Source organism: Coffea arabica, chromosome 1c, assembly GCF_036785885.1.
Source record: "Coffea arabica cultivar ET-39 chromosome 1c, Coffea Arabica ET-39 HiFi, whole genome shotgun sequence".
In the NCBI taxonomy this organism is placed as follows: domain Eukaryota; kingdom Viridiplantae; phylum Streptophyta; class Magnoliopsida; order Gentianales; family Rubiaceae; genus Coffea; species Coffea arabica.
In genome coordinates this window covers 54,939,311-54,958,490 of record NC_092310.1, presented here as the reverse complement: position 1 = coordinate 54,958,490, position 19,180 = coordinate 54,939,311, and the positions used below count along the sequence as shown (strand labels likewise).

The 19,180-nt window shown below is 34.3% G+C and overlaps 1 protein-coding gene, 1 long non-coding RNA gene and 1 pseudogene across 2 annotated transcripts; 2 read left to right on the top strand and 1 right to left on the bottom strand.

Moving 5' to 3' along the window:
* The first annotated feature begins 4,842 nt into the window (after positions 1-4,842).
* LOC140005985 (large ribosomal subunit protein uL10z-like) lies at positions 4,843-7,651 on the top strand (annotated as a pseudogene).
* LOC113730388 (cell division control protein 6 homolog B-like) lies at positions 6,920-13,425 on the bottom strand. Its single transcript, XM_027255039.2, has 16 exons — positions 13,082-13,425; positions 12,889-12,994; positions 12,434-12,654; positions 11,778-11,852; positions 11,588-11,697; positions 11,340-11,446; positions 11,179-11,238; positions 10,826-10,899; positions 10,428-10,478; positions 10,230-10,279; positions 9,592-9,703; positions 9,124-9,213; positions 7,995-8,057; positions 7,814-7,909; positions 7,613-7,702; positions 6,920-7,515 (listed from the first exon to the last, which is right to left on the bottom strand). Exons 1-16 carry the CDS (start codon positions 13,295-13,297, stop codon positions 7,480-7,482), a joined length of 1,557 nt encoding a protein of 518 aa, XP_027110840.1. The 5' UTR covers positions 13,298-13,425; the 3' UTR covers positions 6,920-7,479.
* A 2,589-nt stretch (positions 13,426-16,014) lies between these two features.
* LOC113728754 (uncharacterized) lies at positions 16,015-16,958 on the top strand. Its single transcript, XR_003458108.2, has 2 exons — positions 16,015-16,116; positions 16,296-16,958. It is a non-coding gene; the product is annotated as an uncharacterized lncRNA (long non-coding RNA).
* The last annotated feature ends 2,222 nt before the right edge of the window (positions 16,959-19,180 follow it).

Here is a 19,180-nt window from a genome sequence, read left to right as displayed (position 1 = left end):
TTAATTTTTTTTTAAAAAAAAAAGTCTGTACAGATTACCTTTTTTTTTCTTTTTTTTTTTTAAAAAAAAACGTTAGAGATTTTCTTAATTATCTATAACTACAGTAGTTGGCAACCGGCCCAACCTTTCCATACAAAAGTGCATATTCATACCAAGGAGTAAACACGTGTGTCTATGGTCCAAACAGCTCAATGGGAAACTATCATTTTTCAGTACAATCATTTTTCATGTTTTCATACATTTCTCTATCTTATACTCCCTCCGTCCCACTTTAATAGTCCGGTATTCCTTTTTCATCCGTCCCAAATTGTAGTCCACTTTCCAATTGAAGAATGTAGTTATATTTTAATTTTTCTAAAATACCCTTATTCAATGTAAGTAGTTATTACTATAAACCTATCCTATTTAATGAGAATTTATTATTTTTTTACCATCAATTCAAGTTCCCATAAAATTGTACTCCCTCCGTCCCACTTTGATAGTCTCGTTTTCCTTTTTCGTCTGTCCCAAATTGTAGTCCACTTTCCAATTGAAGAATGCAGTTGTATTTTAATTTTCCTAAAATACCCTTATTCAATGTAAGTTGTTGTTACTATAAACCTACCTCATTTAATGAGAGTTGATTCTTTTTTTATCATAAACCTACCCCATTCAAGTTTTCATAAAGTTGTACCATATTTAATGTGAGGGTATTTTAGGAAAATAGCAATCTAAATTTACTTTTTCAATAAAGTTAACTACTTTTTCTTAAACTGTGTGAAGAAAGAAACGGGACTATGAAAGTGGGACGGAGGGAGTACCATATTTAATGTGAGGGTATTTTAGGAAATAGCAATCTAAATTTACTTTTCCAACAAAGTTAACTACTTTTTCTTAAACTGTGTGAAAAAAGAAACAGGACTATCAAAATGGGACGGAGGAAGTATTATATTGTTCTCTTTTCTTTTACAGTTTCTTGTGTACATTAATTCATGCATTGTACTTGGTATAAAGACACAGTCAAGTACCTTTTTAAAGTAAAACAGGGACAACAAATTTGGGGAAACCAATTACAATTTCAGAATTGAAACCAGTTTCTCACAATCAGAACATGTTCCATTTCCTCGCACAAAATGGGATTCTCGTACATTTCGAATCCTACTCGATTCCATCTACATCAAGTTCTAGACTTGATTCACACATTTTTACCAAAAAAAAAAAAAAAAAGGTCAATTACAACTGCAGTACACTTCAATTTTTACAAAATACAGCTTCAATTTCTCAATAAACCCAATGTCACTTTCTGATCTTCTTCTGCAAAAACAACAAAATATCACTCCAAACTTAGCAGCAACTTGCTCCCCTTTGGATTTCCTTCGCATTTCCTCCTCCAACTCAGAACCAGCAGGACAACCAACATCACAATTATGATAAATTATCCCAAATAATATTTGGATAGCAAATATTTCGCTTGGATCCCAAATAATTGGATAGCAAATTATCCCAAATAATATTTCGCTTGCATCATAAACATATTTTTCAATTCACTTTTTTATCTCACATACATCACATCATAAAAAGTGTAACAATAATTATTTTAAATAATACTCTATCCAAACAAACCCTCGTCAAAAAAAAAAAAAGATTAGTGCATGAGTGATGAGTCTAACACATAAGTCCATATTTTTTATATTTGTTCAACAAAAGGTGCACATTTGAATCAATGGAGCTAAGGCCTTGATATCCTCCACCAATGCCATCATTTTAATGTCATTGGATCTTCTCTGTTGGACTAGTGATAGCGATTTCTTATCATTGATGCCAACTCTTATTCTTGGCCATTGCTGCTCTTTGGCTTTGATTAGTGCCAGTTGGATGGCTATTGCTTCGTCTAGATAATCCTGACTGGAGCCTCTTTCCAATCAACGCCGATTCTGCCAACAGTCGGTTGCTTGCTGCAGATGCTATGATACTAATTCCCATCTTGCTTATTCTGCTATCCTTATCCGCTGCTATTTGAACGATTGTACCATTGTCCACCTCTAACTGCGTTCATCTGATAGAAAGACAAAACATGATGGTTCAAGAGCACGAGTGAAAATTTCTGAAACAGTGATAATTGATACTACATTATTGTTTTAAAAATAGTTCCCCAAAGACATTTATATTTTGTAGACATTTCTACGTTCAACAAATTATAGGGTCAATTTTAGTGGTTTTTTTTTTTTTTTTGGAAAGAAAACCGTACTTTTTGTTCAGCTTACATCCGCAATAGCAGCGTCGTCGGAAAGTTTACAAAACAAACTCTACTTCCGTCGAGAGGCGAGGACATTTTAGACAACGAATGTGCAGGCACATTGTTTGATCTCCTCACATGTGAGATTTTAACAAAGCCAAAGTCTGCTAGCATGGACATGATACAATGAGTAATATTACCAATCAAGGACTTGTGACTAAAGTAGTATAGGTTGCGGTAGAGATGGATTGGGTTGGGTGGGTCGTGGGAGGAAATATAAATGAGAGATTTTAGATTTGAAACTTCATTCTTCTATTAAAAAAAAATAAACTTTTAAGGAAAAAGTAGTCAAAATTTTTTTTTATTATTAATCAGAGTAGCACTTTGGCACCCAAAATTAGTTTTCATATCAAATGTGAACTAAGTGCAAATGCTCTATAAAAACTCGAATTTTGCTCATTTCTAGTGGATCCTCCCTCCATTTTATATGTGGCACATCTAAATGCATGACACATGTTTTTATTTATTAAGAAGGGAAATGATCATTTTAAATTTGACTAATAATAATCTTTGTTAATAAATCAAGACACGTGTCATGCATCTTGATATGCACTATGAAAAATGAAAAAAGAATCCATTAGAAAGGAAGTCAAGTCCCATCTGAGATCTTTGGTGTCGCTTTTACAATTATGTCAAATATCTTGTTTATTTAAGTTATTGCTCGATCTTTTAATAACTCAAATTGATTTGATTTAATTGAAATGTCTTTTTTCCTCGCATGATAAATGGGACAGAGTAGTGACGCGGATAATCCCAACTGGCCAAGTCACTATAAAATTTGCACTATACCGAAAATTAGGCTCCAAATGGGTCGCCCAAAATTACCTTCAACATGCACTTTTTACCGAGAAAAGAAAAAGCAAAAAATTATCTTGTGAATATGTGTACAGAACTCTCCTCGATTCGAATTTGGAGCTGCTGGATAAAATCATTTTGTTATCTCAAAAGTCAAAAAAAGGGACAACGACCTTTAACCGTATTTTACTACTCCTGACCAAGACCAGAGCCACGACCAGACGCACATGAACCCACTAGTAAAGTACCGTCTGGTCCCCATCAATCCTCTCAGTGAAATTCATGTAATAGTTAATTCCTTCTCGGACAAGAAAGTAGAGTTTTTTTTTTGCCAAAATAACACTCTTCCTAAAAAAATATTCCCTATGTGATTTACTTTCAAAATTTATTCCCATAACGATGTTATTGTTGCCACCTAATTATCCTAATTGCCATGCAGGAGAATAAGAAAGGAAAGTTCTAATCTAATTTATAATTTCCAAAATGAACTAAAAATTTAATTTTTTTTTATTATAGACGCACAAGAAGATTGCATAACTTTTATAATTTTCTTATAATTATTTAAAATAAATTCTGCCATTATTGACCTTGCTATTATTGGTTTCTGAATTTCTTAAAATGAATCAAACCTATTGCATATATTTTTTCAAAAAATAAATTTTAAAAATACAAAATTTTCAATAAAAATTGTAAGCAATTACAAAAACTTCAAAGTGATCATATTTGTTTATGCTATCCTTCCTACTTCTTAAAAAGACAAGAGAATAATTTTTATTTGCCTTGAGATTATCTATTTGAGAAGCATATTTTTTAGATGTTGTTAATATAAATATTGGCTTCTTAGGATTACGTTTCACAAAGGAAAAATAATTAAACAAAAAAATGCAGGAAGGTTTAGAATAGAAGTGGCAAAATGGACAATTAAGAACTTGGCTACATTTTTATAACTTTTGAATGAATTGAATATGGCTTTACAGTGAAAAGAAGTTTACGTTTCTAATTTTTTGCACTCCTGTTCAAGAGTGATGTCTTAAATAAAAGTGAATTCTAATAAAAAATCTTATGTTATTTGACAAGTAAAATATTTTCATCACATGTGAACGTAGTACCTAAAAATGTATGAAACTCCTTATTATACCATTGATATACAAGCTACCTTATATTACTTAGTAAATTAGATGTCTTTTTTTTTTGGATAATTGGGTTGGGTGATAAGGGGAGAGGGATTGCAAGTATGAGAATTTGGAAAAAAAAAAAAAAAGGTGTCATTTACATATTTTAATCAATGTTGCGGGAACACTCGTTAGAAAAATTCTTTTTATAAATAAAAGAATTAAAAAAATAAAAAATATTTTGACACTGCATGATGCATTCTCGCTTTTTCTTTATTTAAGAATATAAATGTTTGCAATCATTACTACATGAGAGTTTAATTAAAAAAAAACAAGAGTAAAGACTAAAATATAATTTTGAAAAGGATGGAAGAAGTCTAGGAACTAGAAGCAAATAAAATGCAATTAATGTTATTGGCAACTTAACATGTGAGGAAGTTATGAAGGAAAGAATAGGTGGGCCTACAAAATTAATTTGACATATGAAAAAGTTACGAAGAAAAGAATAGATGGTCCCACAAGATTTTATTTCACATTTTTATAAATGTGTTTTCTATTTTTTAAGTTAAATGGATGTATATGGATAAGATGGATAATCCATTTAAATCCACCAATATAATTGGATTTAAATGGTTATCCATTTAAAACCATTGAATTTATATGGATCATCCAAATCTATTTAAGGTTGGTTTATATAGATGGATTGGTGGATATGAATCCATTTTGCCACTTCTAGTTTAGAAAGAAAATTGGAGAAGACATTATATGGGAAAGAGAAATGAAATATGTTTTTATCTCCATCTTAGCACATATGCAATCTAAGTGGCAAAAAAAGAATCATAAAGGTAATAAAATTTAAAATTAAATTACTTTAGGTATATGTTTTGGAAGACGAGTTATTTTCGCAATAAACTCCAAGAAAGTACGCAAAGTACAGGCCACCCCTAACCTACAACTGCACCGTCCAGCTCGCTCGCATCAACGCAACAAATTGACGTTCCCTGCCTGGCCGCCCGCGCGCCGGGAGGGCTTGCGACTGGGACCAAAATCGAGTATATTTGGATTATATTCTACTTTTTTTGCATTATTTGATATATAATTAAATTATATATTTAAAATAAAAGTAATGTATATAAATAAAATATTTAACATATATTTTAATATATTATTATCATGTATTTATATATAAAAAATTTATACATCATCGAATGAAACAACACAAAATATAATTATAATGATTCATTCTAAAATCTCATTTCCGTTTCTGTTTGTCTCAACACTTTTTTCTTTTTTTTTTATTAATATATACAAACCCTGACGTGTTTAATGGTAAAGAATAAAAATACTCACCATCTCATTAATATATATATATTTTTGACGTGTAGTAGAAACTTATCTAAAGATAGTTTTAAAGCTCAAAACAAATGAATTATAGTTTAATGACAAATTTTATTTACTTGCATCATTAACACATTTTTTAACTATCTTTTTTTATTGCAAGGGGACTGTGGAGATCATTACTCCTTTGGAGTTTGTTAAGAAGGGTGAAAAGGGGGTGGCTCATCTGAAGCTGATCTTCTGTCAAGGCATAAAATAAAGCCGTTCTCTTATGGCTTGATTGTCAAGCCTGTCTACGAGAATGGATGTGTGTTTCAACCTGAAGTCCTTGACCTTACGGAGGATGAGATTGTCTCCAAATTTGCTGCTGGGTTATCCAATTCCTTTCAGTGGCTCTTTCATGTCCACCTCTTGCTGCAGTGCCTCACATGTTCACCAATGCCCACAAGAATGTTCTGTCAGCTGCAGTAGCTGCTGAGTACTACTTCCCACAGGCTGAACAAAGTGAAGGAATACTTGAAGGTCCGGACAAAAGCACAGAGACATAATTTCTCTCTTCAATTATATTTTTCATCTTCTAACCAACTAAACATGAACTCGCAGGATCCAGGCAAGTTTGCTGCTGCTGCTGTTGAGGATGCTACCATCGCTGTTGATTCAGCTACCGAGGAGGAGAACAGTTAATGAAGGAGTTGCTGAGGAGTCGGATGATGATCTGGTGTTTGGGTTGTTTGACTGAATGGCTTTATTTGAGTATTTTCAGAGAGGACATTGTCAAATATTGATACCGATTATGGAGATTTATATAGGATAGATACCAGTGTCTGGAAACTTCTTATGCAAGCATGCAGCCAAACTTTTTGTTATGCTGATAGTTTTATTTGGTGATGTTACTAGAATTTCTTCTGGTTGTGGGCTACTGCTATTATAATAGTACTTCAAAGATATGGTTCTAGGAAACCCATGGCATCATTTCTTGCTAGGTCTATGAATCCCTTTTGTTGGTTGCAAACAAACAATTGATTAAAGCGCTGTAATCTACAGTCGTGCACATGAATGAGCTCTATTTATTCATGGTGATCGCCCAAATACAGATTTCCTCTTCTGCTGTCTATTTCCTGGAGTTCCATTTTACGACACTATAAACTTTTGAGGCAAGGGATTCTTGGCAAGGTGGAATTAAGAGAAATACCCAGGGCTCTAAAGTAAGCCTGCCTTTTGTTTGGCAAACAGAATGAGTGCCAGACAAATGATCCACTTTTATGATTGTTATATCCAGTTGCGAGCACATTGCCGTATTAACAGGAATGGAGAAGTAGAGCAGGCAGAGGGACTTGGCGAAGAAACAAACCGTATACCAGTTGAGAATTAGTAATTCTCCAACCTAGTAGCATCATAATGAGACATAAGTCGGGAGACAAATATAAATATATAATAGCAACAGGTGAACTTCTGTTCACCATTTTTGTAAAGAAGAATATAAAAAATAGTTTATATGGTAATATTTGTCACAACCTTTCTTTTTGTGCAAAGTGGTTTTCAGTAACTTACAAGAAATTGCTCCTTTATGATCCTATATTTGTTATGCCAAATTGTTAATGCAGGACCGGGCGAAACAAGAAACATGTAGATCCCCAATAGCAACTCTTTGAAGTATTGGTTGAAATCAAATCCTGTGCTGGTTCTTTTCTTCTAATCATAGCATATTAGCATCCAAGAGGTGCGACAGAATAGCCAGCATTTACAATGCTGAAGCTCTGGACAGCATCTGAAGTCCACACGGGAAAGAGCCGGAGTCATTCATTCACCAAATATCGTCTGCAAACTTTAGTGCCTTTTCAGATGGTTTTGCCTTGAGTGAGTATTATAAACTTCATTCCAAGTTCTAGGAAGGTCCAAGGAATGAACTTGAAGGGAAAGTTAGCAGAACGAATCAGGTGTTTTCCTTGCTTCCTGCCACTAGCATTGAAGACAATTTCGGAAGAAACGAACTCCCTGTGTAAAAAACATATAGTGTAAGTAAATGGCATCTGTTCCTTCAACAGAGAATTGAACGCTGTAAAGGAATTACTTCCAAGAATTTTACCCATACCTGCAATGCAAAGTTAATGTCTGCCTCATCTACATTTAAGGTCACTCTTCTTAATTTATCTTCCCGTGATTGTCCCAGTTTAAGAAGACCCTGCATGTCCGACAATGTTACTCTTATTTGTTTACGCAATCACATCATTCCCGTGTTCTTTAACTGATTGCCCAGTAACAATTGAAAACCACCTGTTTTAGAATTTATTACCTGGTCTACAAGCACTCTGCACATGCTCGAAAGTTCCACAATTCCGGCCGGCGGGATTAAAGTTGATTTACAAACATCGTTATAACTTCTATTTAACTGTATAACGATACAGACGTTTAGAATCAGACATCATACCAAGGATTTTACTGCTGATTTATTTCCCAATATCAAACACATTTACCTCGCCTATTGTAGTATGCTTCTTCCCTCGGCGGTAAAGTTTAACAGCAGAGCAAAGAATAATCTACAAAAGAAAATACAAAAAATATCTATTTAAAGATGCCAATAATATGATATCTTGGTGCGAAAGTGACCATCGGACGTAGAAACTACTTCAGCACAGGAAATTGAATTATCAGAAAGCCATAATTTTAGATAACTCGTGTCAGAATGACTAAAGAAACCTTTGCTTTTCCTATAAGACGGGACATCTATAAACATATTAAGGAAAATGTCAGCCCCCATTCCTGATTCAGAAAGAGAGAGTTTGGAAGGCTGATCAATCAGTACACATGTCGTTGTAAGAACACCCTGTTAAGTTCTCAACAGCAAAGACTACGTACAGCTAGCAGATGGTGACATAACAGAGTCATCCTAACACTAGTCACCAACATTAAGAATTAGATCTAATGAATTCTATGCAACCAATGTAGAAGGCCAATCGTTAGTAAATACTGCCCAGCTGAAAGTCCATAATAGCACAGCAGATGGTATGAAAAAGAAGAAAAATAAGACAAAAAGAGGGGGAAACATAAAGCTTTGCAGAAAGTCCGCGTTAGCAAAAGGAGCTGATATGAAAAAGAAGAAAAATAAGACAAATGGAGGGGGAAGATTAAGCTTTCTTGTCTGGCATCCTGAGAATCTAAAACCAACAAATACTATCTATGCCATGAATTGTGGACCCAAAAGGGAACCAGTACTTAACATTTATACAATTTGATAAGGCCATATGCTTTTCCCTTTGTTGCACTGTAAATTTCTTATTTTAGGGAACCTTAACTTGAGGCACCCTAACTGGCAATTCTCAGGAGCTACCACTTAAATCCCCATGGTCAAAAGTCTCTCGTACAAGCAAATATGCAGACTAGCTGGCCTTTGCTTAGCCATCTATAGGAAGTAACAGTCAGCAACAACAATTGGCTAGCAAACTTTCTCAACTTAAATAAGGGCTACCTAAAACTGAGTTTAGCAACTTAGGAGTAGATTGAGCAACAGGAAATTGTAGGTTAAGGAGATTCTTTGCATCAAACGTCCAAAATTCATGGTATGAATTAGCAAAATTGTTCCAGAGAGACAAAGCATGAAACTACCTGTTGATGTTGGGGAAGAGATTGTATAGTATCTACAACCGGGGATCTATATGCCTTTGATAAAGCAAGAGCCATATGATCAACTCTCACCTGTAATGACAAAATTTTGAAAATTAAGACAAAATGCCTTCTACAACGAAAACAAAATGTGAAGTTTTCATGCTTTTAGAAGTTCAAAATAGCACATATAAAGGTCAAAATAGGATAATCTGAGAAGGGAAAGGGATTGTGTCTGAACATACGTAGGAACTCAACAAATTCTGAAACTGCCACATAATGAAAGATAAAGATTTGTAGGATCACAAACTTCAGAACTCTTTGCTATGACTTGTTAGCTACGAGATCCAAAACTGTGGGGGTGATGTTCTGATAATGGTGTTACGTATTTTTCCATTTAGTTATTTGAGTATTCCATATCAGTTTATCTAAATCTTAGCTTGAAATAGTAATGATGGTATCTTGACTTACAATTGTAGAATCTTGCTTTGCCAAAGTAGTGCCAAACCGTTCATCTACTCCTGACAGATTCAGGTAATCGATGGAGTCTCTTATCTCAGCTTCTAATATCTCAATTGCACTCCTATAACAAAAGATAATAAAATAAGCTTTTTTGCTTTCACATTTGAAAGAAATCTGAAAAGGTTTCTTTTCCTTTTAAAGGAACACATAAGTCTAGGATTTGAGTTAGGCATTCTTGCTTAGATACCAATCAGAATCATACATACATGAAAATGCATAAAGTGGTTCAGATCCAAAGATTTTTCTCGTATCACCAAATTCAAGAGACTAATCATTTGAGGCAACATGCTTGTTAACAAGGGAAGAAAAACAGACTAGGCACTTGCTAAAGTGTTGCTAGCCCATGCATTTGCTAAAAGTGTCTGATCGTCATTTTAATATCAATTAATGTGAAAATAAAGAACCGAGTTCATGTCATGACAACATGGACAAACAACGAGAAGGCTACGAGCATGACAATTAATTATCAACTGATACATGTATTGTTTTTCAACTGACTCCCTGTTCCCAACTATGGGGATGTAATTCTGGATCAGGAAACAAAATTCCTATAAGCTTAAATAAATCTGAAGAATCCAATCACCAACCTGGAAACCCAAAGAGCCTTCCGAAGATCTCCAGATGCAGCAGCAACTCTCTGCACAATAAAATCCGTCAGATGATTTACAATTGAAAACTATGTTAAGTTGGAATGTTGCAGCACTGACATAGATCTTTAACAAAGTTATGGCGAGAGAAGAAGAGCAAAATACAACATTACAAGAACAGGGTGGTAAACTACTCACCCTAGCACAAAGTTCCAGTGCTTGTGGCTGAAAGACAACATAGGGAAGTGCCTGTTAACAAATTGAAGAAAGTGGTAGATGTACTCAGACAACTTTGGAGTAATAATTTTGTCAAAAATAGATCAATGACATACAAAAGAATAACCCTGAGAACTAATTACAGGCTTTTCCTAGTCTTATTTACATTTAGACGTAAAGAGATGATCCAATAGAAGGCAATATTATCAAAATACATTTCATTGCTAGAGGTCTTAGATTAATGCAGGTGAAATTTGAATTATAGGAAAGCAAGCCTAATGCTTAAGTGCAACTCTCATCATCAGAAAGAAAAGGGAAAGGAAAAAGAATTAAAAAAACTATTATTTGTTTTCAGAATATCAAGACATTAGAGAAATTACCACTAATCTCTGTCGCAGAATTACAATGATCTCATCCTTGGAATAGGGTCGAAAAGTAATCACCATAGGCTTGCCTATTGGGAAAAAAAAAAGAAGAGAAAATTACATGATAAACTGCAAAGTGCTCAAATAGACAGAGAGTAAAAGGACCAACACACCAAACATTGGTGACACACAATGCAGCTAGCAGAAATTAGCTCGCATGATCTCTAAAACAATCAAAGTATTTCAGTTCTCATATCATATCTGATAGTGGAAGTATCATAATTGATGTGTGGATGACTGTTGCTCAATCTACAGCGGTACAGAAAACACATCAAATCTATAAAGTGCTATCTTACAAGGGTACTCACAGTTCAGTGATTGCAATTTAGGAAGAAATTTATGAGCTAGATCAATAGCATTAGCAATTCCTGTCAAAGAAAGAGAAAAAAAATCAAGTTCTCTTACGCACAAGTGTAATTGGATCAATCACAAATTAGACTTGATGTAAATAGATTAAGGAATACTCAACCTATTAAGATACATCTAGAAAATGGTAGTGTTGTGAGCAAAAAAAGATCATGAAGCACGGCCCTATCTTTTGTTATCAGATAATCCAACTCATCGGCAATTATCAACCTGTGGATGAATTAACTTAGTTAAAATACATTCACTATGAACTTAAATGGCAGAAATAATATTATGTGAATTAAAGAGTTGATTTCAAAACTAAGCAATCAAGTTGGTTGAACATTTATATTGGCTGGAAAATTTTCTTACGTCATTTTCATCCCATTTGAATGCTGCTTCTGAGAATAATTGTTCTGAAGAGTCTTCAAAGGGGAAATAGAACCGCCTGATTTATTTTGCAGTGAACTTTTCCCAAGAATCTGCAAAGATTACCAATGTTTGAGCATAAGCAATTTAGGAAGCTACGTTTTTTATCAGGACAAGAACAGTATCAGTCTACCTTACTAAAAATTTCTGAAGTGTTTGCAAGAGAAGTACAATTGATAGCTACTATATGTGGGGGCTGAAGTCCTGCCTGATTAAGCCACAAAAAAGCTCTCATAAGTTTCATCTTCATACAGTAAAAAAGCTATAATTAAGATGTTCACAAAATGGACTGGTACATGATTACTTCCAATAAACAACTTGAGCTCTTTCTGAATCATACATCAACTGCCTTCCAGATTTTGACAAATTTTGTCAAGAATTATCTAATTATATGTGAAGATAAAGTAAATTTACAGTATCACCGCTAACATAGTCATTGGAAATCCCATTCAACTAGGATTCTCGTGGGCAATCCAGGGAACACAACAATAAAGCCTGTCATTAGTTTAGATCATGTCATTCTTTAACACTTCCAGAAAGTTTTAATCATGTATCTCAGCAATATGATGCCTTTTGCTGCTAGTTCTAGGCAAATTAGAATCTAAACTTCAAACAGCCATTAATGCAAGAGAATACATCAGCAAAAATCTATGTAAACAAGTGATTGGGATGATTATCACGAGCCAAGTGTAGAGAACATCTATGTTTAGCTGCAATTTTTATCTTGTAAGATCTTATCTGTGAAGAAGAAATGCAATTTGGACAGACACAACATACCGTAACCCATACCTCTTTTGCCCATTCAACCAATGCCTCTTTAACTTTCTCCATCATTAGCGACTTTCCAGTCCCTGGACAACCACATACGTACATACTGCCTGAAGTTTCTAGCTCAATGCATCTTTGGCAGAACTCCAACATCCTAGTTCGCTCGTTTTCGCGGCACACTACAGTAGAAGGAGAAGTTGAAACATGCAATGCCTCCTTCACAGAACTCAATTGATCCACATCTATGTAAAAGAGTAATTGACACTTAATTTCATCAAAAAGAATTCCTCCACATTAAATGAAGAAAATACCAATCCGATGCATCCACTTAATATACAATTAGGTTGTTTAATCACAATCCACTAGCACTATAACAGACATATAGCGTGACAAGATCCAAGGAAGATAATCAACTAAATTGAAACAGAAACAAAAGTTAATAATAGCAAAATCAAATCCGGGAGATATAAACTTGCCTGTAGGATTCCAGATCGGTTTATCCAGAAAACTATCGGATAACTTTTTCTTAACGGGTAATTTGCTCGACGTCATTGCCTTTCCACGGGAAAATTTTTCATTGTCCTACGAGTCCATGTGAGAACAAATTTCAGCATCCGAAAGAGAAATAAGCTAATTAAATAAAGAATAAGAAAAATTTTTAGAGGTTACTTTGGAAGGACTATTAATCTTTGGACTGTCATTTGGACATCGGCGAGGTGATTTCCACTTCACCGGAGAACTCTGCATCGGCAAAGGAACAGAAGAATCCGAACCATCTCGAGTAGCCGAATCAGATCTCAATTTACGCTTGTGAGGACTCGAATCTCCTAACTGAGCCTTGATGACGTCAACCGGAGATAACCTACGGCCAGCGAGGTTCGGCATTTTTTAGCTGTCAGTTTTCAACAAATTGGTTAATCAATTTACTATTATTCAATGAAGCCGGGGAGGATGTTGTCGTCCCGCCGGAGCTTGGGGGCGGGCAAAATATGAGTTAGAGTGAACTGCGAAGGTATGAGTTGAGCTCCAATATGCAGAAAAAAACAAGGCGCATATATGCGTCGTGTGTGCTTTCGCGGGAACGTGTAATTTAGCGGGAAAGAATTAACCGGAGCTACTGCATTTCCCGCCATGTTTTGGGCACAGGCCCAATACTTAAAAATTGCCTGTAGGTATCTTGCTATTTGAATAATAGTAGTAAATAGTAGTACATGTGTCGGCTTCTCTACTAGTTTTAACAGGGCCAAAAATATTAGGGAGAATTGTCCAAAATGTCCCTCACATTTGACAAAATAACTTTTTCGTTTATTATTTTTAAAAGTGTAATTTTATATTCCTTACAAATTCACATTGGTCAATTTTGGTTCCTATCTAGATTTTCGATATGATCATTTTTCAAAAATAAAATTGTTAAACACATTTCAGATAATCTGATCCATAATCCCTCACATTTTGTAAAACAAAAATTTTCATCCTTCATTGATCATGTGTGCAACAGTCTTTTCTTATTTTTAAAAATTCATATATATGTCTATTTGATTTCACCTGAACAGTACGGATAACATATAATATATATGTATTTGATTTCATCTACATCTGATTGTAGATGTAGATGAAATCAATAACACATATATTATATGCTATTCGTATTATTCAGGTAAAATCAAATATACATATACATGGTTTTTTTTTTAAAGAAATTATTCGTACACATGATTAATTAGAGATAAAAAATTAATTTTATGAAATGCGAGAAATGAAAAAATTTATTTTTTAAAATGTAAGGGACGCAAAAATTCATTTTATAAGATGTAAGGAACAAAAAAAGCAAATTATGTGAAATATAATTTGACAAATTTGTCCCTAAAAAATGATCACGTGCAATGCACTTGGTGAATTCCGGCAAAAAACTAGTCGAAAAACAAGGTAAGGGCCAAATTTGATTAGTATGAAATTATAAGGAATGTAAAATAATATTTTTAAAAATAAAGAAAAAAATATTTTGTAAAATACGAGGGACGATTTGAACGATTTTTTCAAAATATTAATTAACAAATACTTGTATGGGCTTGGTTTGCATATCCATCATTTGTCTACAAACTGTCTTTGGAACAGGCCGCTTGGAGATAAGCCCGCTCGAGCCAAAAAATTTGGACCACTCCTCATATTTAACCGGGTCGTGTAAAACTAAAACCTAGTCCCAAATCATTTTAATTGTAAGTCGAGTTTAAACTTCATTGGTTTGTTGACTCGAATAATTTTATATGTAAGTGTATATATTATATCTATAATAATGTATAGAATTTATAACTATATGCATTTTGATATAAGAAATTAACAACTCACACGGGATTGTGTAATAATAATACAGATTTAATATACATTATATTTAGTTATTGTGAATTTGGCCAGAGGGCCCAATAGCCGAATATGAATATCATATTTTAAGCCGGCAACCCAAGCTTTAAAGGCCCAAAAATCTTTTTTTTTTTTTTTCAAGCCGAATTTAAACTTGTCAGAACTTGATCAATTGATAACTGTACGTCATCAAACATCACTAACTATCACTTTTTATGATCCCGGCTTTTGGGGTTCTCTCGAGGTTTAGGTTTATAAAAATTGACGTAAGCTCTTTGGGCTTCGAAAGAAAAAAAAAAAAAACTACCAATTTAAACGGAAAAGAGAGAGAGTTAATAAACCAAACTCACATAATTATTTTTCAAAAGAATTTAGTTGCTCGGACTAGGGGTGTTCACGAATCGGCTCGCGAGCTGCTCGAGTCGAGTTCGAGCTAATTAAATCGAACTCGAACTCGAGTTCGAGTTCAAAAACATTAAACTTGTTGGCTCACGAGCTCAATTATATATTTTTTTTATTTTTTTAATAGTAAAATTACATATATATTCATAATATTTTATTATTTATTAAAAAATTATTATTATTATTTATTTTTAAAAATAAATAATTATTTTTTATTTTTAAAAATAAATTTTATTATTATTTTTTTTTATATTTTAAGCTCGAGTTCGAGTTTCACAAAATTAATTGGAGACTCGACTCAATTAGGCTAAAACTCTGCTCGACTCGACTTGTTTGCACCCCTAACTCGGACTGACCATTTTTAATAATTTACAGCACAAAAGGGAGGAAATGATAATATGCATCTTGCTCAATTGAATGAGAGGGAGCGAGCCTACGCAGCTTTTTATTTTCCCCGTAAGAGTTGAAAGTGAAAGGTAATCATGATTCATGAATTACAACAAAAACAGTTTTCTTGCTAATTTTTCCAGTATCTTTAGGCAGTGTTAAACCTAAACTTTCTGGAGATCAACCAAATTTAGGGGTGGGCAAAAATACCCGCTGACCCGAAAATCCGAGAGATCCGATCCGATCCGATCCGAAAAATAGGATACCCGATCCGATTTCTCTCAGCGGATCAGATAGGGTCGGGTACCCGGAATATTCGGATACGGATACGGATCGTAAAAGCAAAAACCCGCGGGTACCCGACCCGGGGTATATTATGTAACTATTAAAAAATATAGGGGCAATTTTATAATTTTATAAGTTATTAACCCTAACCTAAAGAGTTCAGCCGACATTCTGATCTAGTGCAACATAATTTGCCTGTGTTCATCCTCTGTCTAGGCAATCCCTTTGCCGCTCCTGATCTGATCTTGAAGCCTTGCCTCCATCACTCCATGGTTAGACTCGCTGCTAAAGCCTTCCCTCATTTTCCCCTGCTGAAAATCCTCCATCCGCGGCTCCGCCCTTTTGTTTATGTTCTTGACTCCGGGAAAATTGCTTGATTTTATATATAATGTATTATCATTTGATTTTTTGTTGATTAGTATTGTTTTTTTTCTCAAATTTTCTGTTGCAGCCCAATGATGGAAAAAATTGTTAATATTGAGGGGATTGACAGGGTTTAAAATTCAACGGTTGCCTTTGCACTTCACCGGAAAAATTAGCCGCCACCCACCTCTGTCCAGGCAATCCCTTTGCGCCGCTCCTGATCTGATCTTGAAGCCTTGCCTCCATGGTTAGACTCGCTGCTAAAGCCTTCCCTCATTTTCCCCTGCTGAAAATCCTCCCTCGGCGGCTCCGCCCTTTTGTTTATGTTCTTTACTCCGGGAAAATTGCTTGAGTTTATACACACACATACACACACACTGGTGCATGGCTTGGCTGGTTTTTTTGTCGGTGATCTGTGAAAGGCATCTGTTGAATTACCCGTCAAATTCCGTCTATGATTCATTGAAGCCATGAGATCTGAGGGCTTCTTATGAAATATGTTTGAAATTTTTTGCATTTTTGGGATATTTATTGCTTTAGTTTCTTATTTAGTTGTGGTGGCTTTCAAGCATTTGATTCTTTTTAGTTTTTTATATAATTGAGATTATTTATTCTTTTCATGTATATCTATTAAATAATTCTTGATTTTTGCCCCGTGACAAAAATTTTGTGGCAAAAGAGCAGTTCTTTTGGTTGCTATTTATTGTTAGCCTTTTGTGGTGCCATTGCCTGATTTCCTCAGGGGAGCAAAGCGTAATTAACCCTTTTTATTTATTCATTCATTTATCCATTCATCCATCCATTGATCCAGATGATCTTCTATCTATCTATCTATCTAGCTGTGATGATAAATCATATCAGAGTTGCCATACAGATGGTACCAAAAGTGCTTGATAAATGTCACTGCTAGTAACCTTAAACTGCCCTTAAACTGCAAATGATGGTTTTTGATTAAATATAGTCCTAAAATAGCTATCAAATCTGAGGACTTTTGATTTTATATCTTGTTGTTCAACATCTATTCAGTTGAACTTTCAGGCTTTAGCTCATAGGTTTTGTGCATAGTATTCATTTATGGGGGATTTAACTAAGTTGTTGTTTTGGAATTTTTGTCCAGTGATTTTACTCAAGCAATAACAATAGAAAGGTTGCTTTTGATTTTCACAATAAGTCTCCCCAGCATCTGGACGTACAGGCTACAGCAGGTTCATCTTATGAATGCAGAATTTGCATTCTTTAAATAGGGGCGGGTACCCGATGACCCGCCCCTATTTTTCGGGTATCCGAGGATCGGGTACCCGAGGACAATCGGAGCGGATTAGGGTCAAAAAAATAGTGACCCGACATCTTAGGGTCGGGTCAGCCTTTTGCCGTTCGGGGCGGGTACCCGACCCGTGCCCACCCCTAACCAAATTAAGAAGATGAAGCATCGATAATTACATTCTGCCAAAACGGTACAAAATTGTGATTTTTTACCGAAACTAACATGACTTCTTAATTACTTTATCCTAAAACCACAAGTCAGAGTACGAACCAAACTATGCCACGAGCCTATAAGCGTCGAGAACCAAGCTCGAGAGGGTAACGAATAATGAGATATTCCACAGCCGGTCTGGTTCTACTCTTACATAAGTTCCACTCCAGTGCCACAAAATATATACCATCGCCGTCTCATAAAATTTGTCGTCGTTGAAGGAACATGCAATTTATGTATAATACTACTATTAGTAGGAATTTTTTTAAATTTTTTTTCTTATATCCTTAGTAGATGGCAAACTTTTAATTTGATGTATTGATAATTATAAAAAATAAGCGTTGAATCACATGAAGGGTAGAGATAAAATTTTATTAAAAAAAGAAGAGTTGATATTTTTAATAATGGCAATCAATTTAGAACAAGAAAAGATGAAGAATATGATAAATTTTATAGGACTTTTTTTGTTTTATTTTTGGGAGGGGGCCGGGGGGGCGGGAACTAAAAATTGGACATTATTATGGTTGAGTTATGGCCAATAGCCTCTTGGACTCTTGGTACCACGAAGACATTTACCAAGACATGACATAAATGTTTTGGTGGGGTGAATCCTTGACCTAGTATCTTACTATTTAATTGTGATTTTTTTTAATCAAAATAATCGGTCAACTCTCGCTTTTCTTAGACTTTACTATAATAGATTATGCAAATATTATCATCGCTGTAAAAAATAAATAAAATTGAGTTGTTACCTTCCATGTCCTCCAGTTGGAAAGATCGATACACAGTTATCAAATGCCGTGCGTCGCCCACAAAAGCCGAATAGCAACAACTCAATCATAATAACGTCCAATTTTCATCCCGTCGAAATACAGTTGGATTTATATGGACATGAATGGATCTGGTCCCCTAACTAAAAACTCATTGGTGTGGGAACAATGGAATTTCAACATGGCCCGGTTGAAAATGACCCGCAATTGAATGTTGAAAACGATATGGATGCTCGAGAGCCTCAGATATTTTACATGTCAAATTACCATAGTGTCCTTGTCTTGGCAGAATATTAATTTCCAACCAGAAAAATAATTTGGAATATTTAAATGTTATTCGCATTGTGCACGTTTTTTGTGTTTCCAACCAAATAAACAATTTCCAAATGTTTATATCAAATACGAAATCTCAAAATCATATGGACACAAGGGAACACTAATAATGCAAGAGAGAAACAGTTGCTTGATCATTTATTTGGTTCCGTAGTGGGTTAAATTGAATAAAACAAAAATCGATCATTATTTGTATGAGAACTACAATTTAATATTTAGATAACTATAACTCCATTTGGATTAGCTGTTTTAGAATATTTTTGAAAAATTTTATTGTAGATTAATATATGAAAATTTTTTCCTATAAAATTTTTTTAAAATATTTGATATATTGTATGAATGAAATTTTTTTGAATTATTGTATATTATTATAATATTGTATTTGAAAATTTTATT